The following is a 10,418-nucleotide window of genomic DNA, read 5'->3' as shown; positions in this document are numbered from 1 at the left end:
ATTCCACTGTCATTTATATGCAGAAAAGAAAAAAAACAATTTTAGGAAGGAGAGGGCTTCATTTCTTGGGACTTTTCTGTAACACATTCACAACACTGAGCACACTCTTTTGTCAAAGAGCATAGCTACAGTTTCTTGTCCACTCTAGCTCACGGAGTAACCCTGAATATCACAAAGGTGTAATGTAGACAACAAAGGGATAAAACAGTAGAATTTTCAGACTATGCCTTTAATATAACATTCAGAACTATATCCCTAGAAGAAAACCACCACTGTGGGAATTTTACTTGTTGGATTCCTATTAATGTTGATCGTTTTCTAGGTAAAATTTCAAAAGACTAACCATACATTCGTTTTGTTTCCTTTTTTTAAAAAGTATTTATTTTTTTCACCGGTGCAATTGGAAACAGGCAAAGAAATGTACAGAAAAGATGTTCATATATAAAGAAAGAAATAGCAAAATATTTTTTGGTCATAATTTAGAAACAAGCTAATCTATAAGAAGGGGACAGTTTTCCCCAATTCCTCTCTTCCCTAGAAGAGTATAAGCACAGGTTCTCAGTTCCTGGATATCCTTAGCAGGCCTCGGATACGTCTGACAAGAGCTTGTATGAAACTATAGCGAGATCGAACTTTTGAGTATAATCCTTCAATGTCCAGAAGTTTCTTTTGTAGTGATTCTCCAAAAGCGTTGATAGCATCAGCCTGAAGCTAGAGGTAACACAGATGACATATCATTATTAAAATTACAGTCTCAAATGTTTCTTTAATTCTATATCTCTCAATTTATAGTATCTTTGAATTTTTGTAATGCGATCCTTTCTCATGTAGCAAATTAACTAAATATTCACACTTCCATTCTAGAATTTACTGGTATAGAATTGTTTTTCCCTCTTTCTTATCTTGTAAAAATGTGTAAAATCTTAAATAGCAACAACTATGGATGCTGCTTTTGATATATGGGCATATACACTAAAACTTTTCCCCAAGGGCAATACAAGAAGCTGTTAGGAGTGGATGCCTTTGAGGAAAGAAACAAAGGATAAATTGGAAAGAAGCTTTTTACTTTTATTTGATTTTTCAATTAAGAAAAAAAATTTACATGTGTTTATTTTCAAAATATATAAATAGAGGAAAGGAACCTGGTATACACTTTAGAATTCATGTATTTTAGAATGCATATATAGTTTTGGATGGATTCTATTGGTATTATACTGAAACACTAAAATTAAGTGTAAAATTAGATGACTCTATCTGCCTTAGATTTGCAGTAAAATCAAACCACAGAGTGAGGTGCTCGCTTCGGCAGCACATATACAAAGCACAGAGTGAGAAGATCATTTATTAATCCTGCATTTCTTCTAACTATAACAGAGCAGTCTAATGAAACAAACAGTCATTAATTCAACACGTATTTCCCAAACATCTTCTGGAAGAACTATTCTTTGGCTAACTCCGCCCATGGCCTCACTGAACACTGGCTTCCCTCAACAAGCCAAGCAAAACATGAATTACTAGTATGCAGTCACTCCAAGGGCAGATGCAGCCAGGACGAGGACGAGGGCATGCTACGTATGACATCTGGCTAAGTATGGTCGGAAGGATGCTCTTTCCTGGATAAAGCCCAGTCTTTGGCTTCAAGAAAGGCAGTGACCAAGAAGGATTCCAGAAGACTAGAGGCTTTATCAGACCAGAGCTAGGGACACTCAGATGCCTAGCAGCAGATCTAGTTGTAATTCAGTTTATCTAATATCACATACCCTGCTAACTGTTTTGTTCCCAAGACTCTTATCACCATAATAATATAGTCTCCTGCAAAGGAATTTTTAATGGCTGCTCATACTCTCTCTATTAAATTATTTCCTGAAAAATTAAGTGCTAAGTTAGCCTTTGTGCCTAAGAAGTCCACAAAGTCAATCTAAAGAAACTGGGAGTTTTCTGATCACGACGCCTACTAATGACTGAATTCTCACTATGTTCCTTCCAGGCACTACTGCCCCAGGAGCCCCACATACGAAACCTCATTTTATCCTGACAAAACTCTCTGAGGCCGAACTATCATTCCCATTTCTTCGGTGAGGAAATGGAGGCGCAAAAGTTAAGTTGTTCGAAGTCCCATATTGTTAGGCAGCCAGGACGGAATTAAAATCAGGTCTTTGAACACAATCCTGAAAATCATTATCTTACCAACATACTAGGCTTTTCCTTTTTCCTTTCAAAACAGAAAGAGTATGTGGATAGAACCTCACCTGGTCTATGTCATGTTGGCTCACTCCAGTCAGCCCACTTCTAAAATCCAGGTTGGTTTCTGAAGTGAAGGAATCTGGCAATGAAAGACACAAACAAACCAGCTTTACAAGTATGTATCTACCATTTGGCAGAAGAACCTCAAGACCAGGGGACTCTGGAGCTGGCCAGCTCTTCACTGCGAGAAGCTAAAGACTGGCGTCTAAGATGTTCTTATGCTCCACACTATCTCCCAGGAGCAGAAGTAAGGTACAAGAAACAGCTAAGTCTAATAACGAAGTAGCTCTCGATGGCCCAATCCACTCTTAGAAACCCGGAAACATAAAAAATAAATAAAAATGTCACTAGTTTCTCAAAGCACGGAAATCTATAGGTATGTATGGTTCACTAATCTTCAGAATAAAGTTTACCTTGTAGTCTTCTGCTTTTAAATAAGGTTCTGGAGGCAAACAAGGAATCTTGAGAGTCCGTGGGCGTGCAGTGTAACAAGTAGTACTCCAGATGGCGCCAAAGAATAAATAGGCAGGTCTCTATGATGACTACAGAGTGCTCAGACTAAAGGAAGATAATCTCATCAAACCAGTTTCTGAGGAGGAAAACAAAGAGACCTCACTACTTCATGAGTGAAGACCCACTGCCTCGGTCTGAGAGAGAGGGGAAACGTTCCACTGAAGGTGTCCCCCCCAGAAAGCAGCAAGGTGTGTTGAGAGGAAGGAGGTGGGGACCAGGGGCTGCTGCACCAACAGAGTCCCCAGTGTCCCTGCCTTCAGTCCAGAATGACTGTATACATTATCAGGATTACTAGCTAACTCTAAAAGATAAGAAAAAAAATTTCAGTTTGGAAATAGGTCAGGCATTTACTGAGAAAAAAAATTATGTCCCTTCTCATACAGTTTTGATGCCCAAATAATTTGAGAATCAGCAAACAGTTCCTATATTGAAAGATTCTCTTAAAGGTCACCATTCAAATTCCCACTGTGATTTCCATTAAGGATACAAGAACAAAGGGAAAGCAGTTTGGCTCGATTGTTGATCAACTTCACCAAGCGCCGTCTTGCTAGAACATATTTCTGGGCAGTGGAGATCTTCTCAACACCAACAGGCATCACAGACTGACACAACTGAGGACCAGAAGCAAAAGCAGCATTAGCGAGAACATAAACTGTAACAAAAACTTCATCAAACTCTATAGTTTGGGTCCCTATGACAGACAAGGCGAATAACATTCAAAGAAGTTTAAACATCCTTGCAGACAAGGGTTATTATCTAGTTAGGAAGCTGGTAACTTTAAAAAACTGAGAGCCAAAGTAGTGGAATTCACAAATGCAGATTCATCTGCTGCTTTCTGGAAAAGGTCTTATCTCTGAAACTGACATTTCCAATCTGCTGATGGGCCGACCCACCCTGAATTTCCTGTCAAACTAAAACAAAACACAACAGTAGGTTTTTCAAGCTGCAGGTCTAACAGTGCCATGGAGAATTTCTGTAACAGCTGTCATGTGTCTTCTGAAGAAAATGTAAAGCAGATTTCTACAGCATAAACTAAAATAGGCTCATCAACCCAGAACCGCCCTTCATCACACCTCTGCTCGGCATAAGCACCGTGGGCCGCCTCAAAATTCAGCTGTGGCTTTGACAGAAGGCACCCTGAAGTGCCGCTGGGGGAGCACCATGTCCTTGACGGGAAGGCTGCAGTCCCTCTGACAAGAACCAGCATCGCCCACAAGCTGCATGTGAGGGGGAAGGGCTGCCAGAGGTAAACCACCCGATTTCAGGGATTATCTGAACATCGTCACAGTTACTCCTGCCTCGGGACTCGCTAGCTGTGTGGCTCTGGGTAAGTCATTCAACCCTCCAGGACCACCATTTCCTCATCCGAGAAAGCAGGTGTAGTGACAGTCCTCAGTCCTCAAGGACTGAGATAGAACTTGCAGCTGGGGCCCAGCACATCGTCACCACCCACCACAGGTGCCCTGTCATCCTGAGGAGTGGCAAGAGGGAGGAGCTCTGACTGCTCTGTAAAGTGACATGGAGTTTTCCAGGACAGTTGGTGCAAACGAGGAATGGCAACATGGTTCCACCTCCAGACCACCACAGGCCACCAGGAAGCTTCGGCACGTGCCAAGGGATACCTGGCGTGGTTCAGCTGTGCCAAACGGGAAAGACAGCAGCTGCTCAGGAAGCAGGCCTAGCAACTCAGCATCGTTAGCTACAGTAAATATCAGTGAGTGATTCTGGGTCACTGAGGGCAGGCAGTCAGGTCTGAGGTGCCATCCCATTTGTCTGAAAAATTCACCTGAAACCGAAGATGCTGAAGGCACAGAGACATACTTAAGGGATCACTTCTATTGAATAAGCCTTTGCGACAGAAACCCAAGTTTCTCAGCACAGATTTTAAAAGAGCATAAATTACCAAAGCTCTTCTTCACAAGCTAGCTGCCGTCCTACTGGAGGGCAGGTGGTGTTCCTGAACAGGTGTGACTTGCCTCCCATTCAAGTGTTCCCCTGCTTACCAGGCGTGGTACTCCTGTGAGGGACTCTTCTTCAGGCCACACAGAGCCATCATCTCAAACCCTTTCATCTCACTGCACACGTCATCTTTACGCACAAGTCAAACACCAGGACTGTGGCCCTATCAGGAAAAACAATGGCTTCTCAAAACTCTCCACAGCTCGTTATAAGATTCATACCTCTTTGATCTCATCTGGTGGAAGTTGCTCTACGTTCTGTAGTTTGTTGACACTCCGTCGATGACTGTCGTAATAACTGAAGAAATCATTAGCACTCTGTTTCAGCAGGTAGACAATAATACCCAAACCAGGCAGGCGCCAGTACGGAATCACTGGAGCTTGAGTATCTAACAGAGTTGAAAAAAAAAAAACCACAATGTTCCACCTATAAGACCTGTTTTAAATGAGGGATGGCCGGTAATTGAAGGGCATTTAAGCTATTATTAAAACCAACCCAAGGGACGCCTGGGTGGCTCAGTGGGTTAAAACCAACCCAAGACTACTGGTGTGTACTTCTTACAGTTCAGAGGAACGGCGAGCTACCATGATCAGGAGCTTCTATGCACAAAGCTGGAGCCTAAAGAATATGGCAATCTGGCTGGTGGACTCTGACAGAACTCTCCCTTTATGGGGGGGGGGGGAGACCTCTTTGAGAAATCTGGCACACACCTTTGCATCCAGCTCCCCACCCACATCCCAAACACACACACATACACGCACACACGTGCAAGCCGTACATACGAGTTGGGAGTTTCCAGAGCCCAGGGGAAGAAATCCTGCCTCACCTACAGCCCTAGTTATATCGATTCATTTCTGGTCTGCACCTCTCTGGTTGCTGAATTCCCAGCTCACAGTCATTCTCCCAAGAGAAGGAGAACACTGAGATATTGAAAAAATACAATTAAATTTAAACTTCAACAACTCTCTTACCACCACAAGTCCATTTGGGTAGGAAAACAAAATGTGCTACCTTTTACTCAACTAGCTTCTGATGAAGGTGCAAAGGAACCATGAGAAGTTGGGAAAGTAGTTCATGAAAGGAAGAAATGGACAGATTGGTGCAAACACAGCAATTTCCTCTTACAACCGAGTGACCCCTTGGGAAATACCTTAGTAATTTCAAGTATAATTTGGAGATAATCTTTGTTTAATGGCTCTAACTGCCAAGAATACTGTAGGAGAGATGTGCATTTGCTTCCTTCCCCACTATCTCCCTTAACTTGGCTTCAAAGTCAGATTTCATAGGTCTTCATGAGGAGAGGAAGAGAGAGAACAGTTTCTTGTCAGTGGATGCTGCCACCAACCAGGACACCCTAGACTCATCTAAGTTGCCGGGTTTCCCTTTCCCATCTTCAGTGAAGATGTGACAGTCTCTACAATATAGGGCCTTCTTCCTAGGGACCCTGGTGCCCAGGCAACATTTAAATGATCCCTACTCTGGTAGGAAAACATCCAAAAAGAGAATGGTCTAATGCTGACAGGAGTACTTCAAAGCCTATCAGGAGTTCTCACATACTGACATGCTCATAGCCAGAAAATATTAAGGTGTGCAGAAGCCAGCAGACTTAAACAGCAGATGAGGACGGCTCCCAACAAAGCTGACTACAGAAACAGATTCTGCAGGAAAGAGCGTGAGGTCCAGGCAACAGAAGTGCTACAGGAGAGCACCCTCAACCACAAGTAATAGCACATATACTAAATAGTAATAGTGATGACCCGCAGGAATGAAAATAATTCTACGTCACACTTAGGCAGTGCTAAGGGTCAGACACTGCTCTAAAGCACTTCACATCTGAGTAACATGATAATCCTTCCAGTAATTCACTGGAGAAGAGCCTGCTGTTACTCCCATTTTACAGATGAGGAGGGTGAGGCACAAAGAGACTAAGTTGCTTTTCTAAAGTCCTATCAACAGTCGCTCACAGAACGGGGACTCGAATCTAGGCAGCTCGTCATGAGTCTATGTTCTTCTCCGCTAGGTTAGACCGCCCTCTACAACTGAATGTTCTTGAACCTACCAAACACCTATGCACTCCTGTGTCTACAACTGGCAAAGGTAAGTAGGCTTTTTAAATCTTTAAAAAGTCTGAGGAAAAATGAAGACCAATATGTAAGGCTTCATAAAGTTCATCAAGTATTAAAGATCTAAGAATGACTTCGTATGTGAAAGACTGGCTCAAAGTGGGAAGAAACCGAATGAACTGTTAATAATTACTACTGATACATTATTAGCATATAATTAATGTTTTTGAAGAATAGATAACAAAACTACAATTTCATTTGAAAATGTTAGAGGTTAAATTTGTTTTAAAATGTTGTAAGATTCAAGGGAGAAGAAAAGGGCCTCCTTCGACACTTTATAATGGGAGTCACACAAACAGTTTTTGGCACCATTTACACGAGACAGTGGTTATAAGCTGTTAAGCTAATATGTTTTTCATAACATCATTCTGTTAAATATTTTATGTGATTAAGTAATTTTCAGAGAAAATAAGATCTTAAAGAGGATGAAAATGTGACAAAATGATGTTCAGAAACCTCACACAAAAAGCTTCTGGAAATGAGTAGCAGTGCATTCCATTACCAAGAACCACTAAGATCCGAATGGGCTTTGTCTTCTGAGTCTCCCATGGGATAACAGCTTTCATCAGCCCATAGCCGTCACTTTCCAGATCTTGCCTATTATGTCCTTAGGAAGTCACAGACTGTGTCATCTACATTTACTTAGCATCTACTTAGCACCTACATTTTACTTTGCTGTGGTATAGAAATTTGGGGCTATACTACAGAACCCAATTTAGACACTGCATTCAGCTCAACATGATTTCACACATAAACCGTCTGTTACATTTGTACATTTCTCACCCAGCTAGCTTACTCACCAATCTTAGAGCCTCTTTGGGGTCTCAAATACTATTCAAAACCATACTCTCCCCACAAAGCTTTTCTAAACTTATCCTCAGAAAATCTTGACTTTCTGTCCTCTCGGGCTCTCTAGCTTATGCATGGGACTGACAACACTACCGCCTTACTGAGCCTTCTTAAAGTCATTTACAAATTTTCCCACTAATTACATATAAAGAAAAAAACCTGTGTCTCACTGGAGCCAACTAGATTTTGTCTTAATTATAGAATACAGAAATACAGAAAAAATACAGAATACAGAAGAAAACTTAATCCTCAAATACATAAAGAAAGAAACAGGCCCACCTTGCCGGGGTCCATCTCTGTTAATGGTTTCTGACAGGCTGGGGGTGAAGAGACACACAGCATGTTGAAATGTGGGGGAGATCTGTAGCATGAGTGACTGGCAATATTCCATGACATTGGCACAGATCTACAAAGGAAGAATAACAGTAACAAAAATATTAGTTCTCCAAATGCCCAAATATCATCGAACTCCAGATTTGGAGGAGAACAAAGTTACTGATCATTTTGTAAAATTATAACAAAGTTCTAAATCAATTTGAAAAATTACTCCCATCTACCCATCTGTTATTTTGCTTCTGAAAACACACAAATGTTCAAGAACAGATACACGATGCCCGCCCTACTTTCTTACCTGCTGCATGGCCAGTTCGAGCTCATCTTTCTTGCTCACTCGATCTCCTTCCACATTATCATCTTGAAATTTAAACTGACGCAGTCTGTCAGATCCCCCAAAGCGGCTTAGAAGTCCTAAACACTGGCGCTGAGAAAGAGAAAGAGATTTTATTCATATATAATGGGGTATGTCTAAAATTAGTGACCTCTCTTTGAGGGATATAAAAAAGAAAAACTCATCAGGGAGTAAAAATTGCTCTTTAAGGAGTCTGATTTCTTACTTCCAACTGAGGCAACTGAAGTTAGCCCTATTAAAATTAGCCTTTTTGCAGCCTGTATGTGTATCCTTGGACCCAGCGAGACCAGTTAGGTTTATCTAATCTATAGCTCAAAAATTTGTACACAAAAATGCTGACAGCAACTGTTTTCTTTTAGAAACCTGAAAAAAGTTCACGAGAAGAGAACTGGTCAAGAAAATTACTGTATCAAAAACAATGAAACATAAATTCTAATATATAAATACAATTATTCTGAAGCCAATCAAAAGTGAAGCTATTCAGATCAAAGCAGGCCAGGAGGCTCCCACAAAGACAATACATATTTAGTTGACAATATGTTCAAATATATTAAAGGGAGATTATATAACTGGAAGACAGCCTGTGAATAAATTAGAATGAACTATATAAAAACCAAGCAAATAGGGTCGCTGAAGTGGCTCAGTCAGTTAAGTATCTGCCTTCAGCTCAGGTCATGATCCCAGGGTCCTTCCTGGGATGGAGCCCGCATCATCAGGCTCCCTGCTCTGTGGGGAGTCTGCTTCTGCTGCTCCCCCTGCTTGTGCATGCTTGCTCTCTCTTTCTCTGTCAAATAAGTAAATGAAATCTTAAAATAAAAAAAAAAGCCAAGGGCGCCTGGGTGGCTCAGTGGCTTAAGCTGCTGCCTTCGGCTCAGGTCATGATCTCAGGGTCCTGGGATCGAGTCCCACATTGGGCTCTCTGCTCAGCAGGGAGCCTGCTTCCTCCTCTCTCTCTCTGCCTGCCTCTCTGCCTACTTGTGATCTCTGTCTGTCAAATAAATAAATAAAATCTTTAAAAAAAAAAAAAAAAAAAGCCAAGCAAACAAACAAACAAAAAAACCCAACTACTCACTCTAGGGAAAATATAATGTTGCACTTAAAAGTAAACATGGGTGATAACCCATTCTTTTTTTTTTTTTAAAGATTTATTTATTTATTTATGTATTTGACAGAGATTGCAAGTAGGCAGAGAGGCAGGCAGAGAGAGCAGAGGAAGCAGGCTCCCTGCCGAGCAGAGAGCCTATGCGGGGCTCGATTCCAGGACCCTGGGATCATGACCCGAGCTAAAGGGAGAGGCTTTAACCCACTGAGCCACCCAGGCGCCACTTATCACCCATTCTTAATCATAAATGACAAGTGCTGATCTAATTAAAATTATGATATAATTATGTTGCGTTTCAGTGGGGGTGGGGGGACAGTGTTTTGAGAAACGTCCATATTATACAGTGGAAGAAAAGGACAAAAGGGATCTAAGGTCTCATCCTCCTCAATGGAAAATCAACAGATGATTCCTAAAATTGGAAAATAAACACATTATTTTGATACACCACAAAATCAATTAAAACTCATCAAGAGGGTTTGCCCAAATCCAGGAAGCAGAACAGGGAGGATGGATGAGAGGACTGCTGTATTTTACTGTAAGTCTTTTAGGAATTACTCTTTAAAGAAGTCAGAATCAGTTACCTGGAATCTTCCAATATGTCCCTGTAGCTCCATTAGAGATCCTTCATTTACATCAACATCAAGTTCATTTAATATACCTATAAAATTTGGAATGCTTTTAAATACAGTTTTATAATCAACAAAATAAAAACATTAAAAGACCGGGAAGAGTGGTTCTAGCATTTTATATTCCCTATGTATAAGAACAGACAGAGACTTGCCATGAAGGAGCTCTGGGAAATACAACTTCACAAAGACTGGAAGTTCACCACTTGTTCATTTACATGCAACTTAAATCTAGATTGAATTCATAATTTTAAAAGGTACTTTTTAAAGGTTTTGGCATAAATTTCACTTTTTATTTATAACCACCAAAGTTA

General features: G+C 41.0%; 1 protein-coding gene across 3 annotated transcripts in view; it reads right to left on the bottom strand.

Annotated features, from left to right (window-relative positions):
• Positions 1 to 358: 358 nt before the first annotated feature.
• The window catches only part of NUP205 (nucleoporin 205), an 82,668-nt gene continuing 72,608 nt past the window's right edge, over positions 359 to 10,418 (bottom strand). For all 3 annotated transcript variants that reach the window (XM_004741702.3, XM_013050115.2, XM_045063012.1), the window contains 8 exons: positions 10,060 to 10,136; positions 8,320 to 8,448; positions 7,968 to 8,094; positions 4,938 to 5,104; positions 3,245 to 3,368; positions 2,658 to 2,786; positions 2,250 to 2,323; positions 359 to 711 (listed from right to left, as the gene is read on the bottom strand). In XM_004741702.3, the coding sequence (XP_004741759.1) occupies positions 559 to 711; positions 2,250 to 2,323; positions 2,658 to 2,786; positions 3,245 to 3,368; positions 4,938 to 5,104; positions 7,968 to 8,094; positions 8,320 to 8,448; positions 10,060 to 10,136 (980 nt within the window). In that variant the 3' untranslated portion in view covers positions 359 to 558. The remainder of the gene's footprint in view (positions 712 to 2,249; positions 2,324 to 2,657; positions 2,787 to 3,244; positions 3,369 to 4,937; positions 5,105 to 7,967; positions 8,095 to 8,319; positions 8,449 to 10,059; positions 10,137 to 10,418) is intronic.

The sequence above is a fragment of the Mustela putorius genome, unplaced genomic scaffold (genome assembly GCF_011764305.1).
Source record: "Mustela putorius furo isolate JIRA1106 unplaced genomic scaffold, ASM1176430v1.1 tig00003845_pilon_pilon_pilon, whole genome shotgun sequence".
Taxonomy (NCBI): Eukaryota; Metazoa; Chordata; class Mammalia; order Carnivora; family Mustelidae; genus Mustela; species Mustela putorius.
The sequence above is the reverse complement of the archived record's forward strand: the minus strand, read 5'-3'. Positions and strand labels throughout refer to the sequence as shown.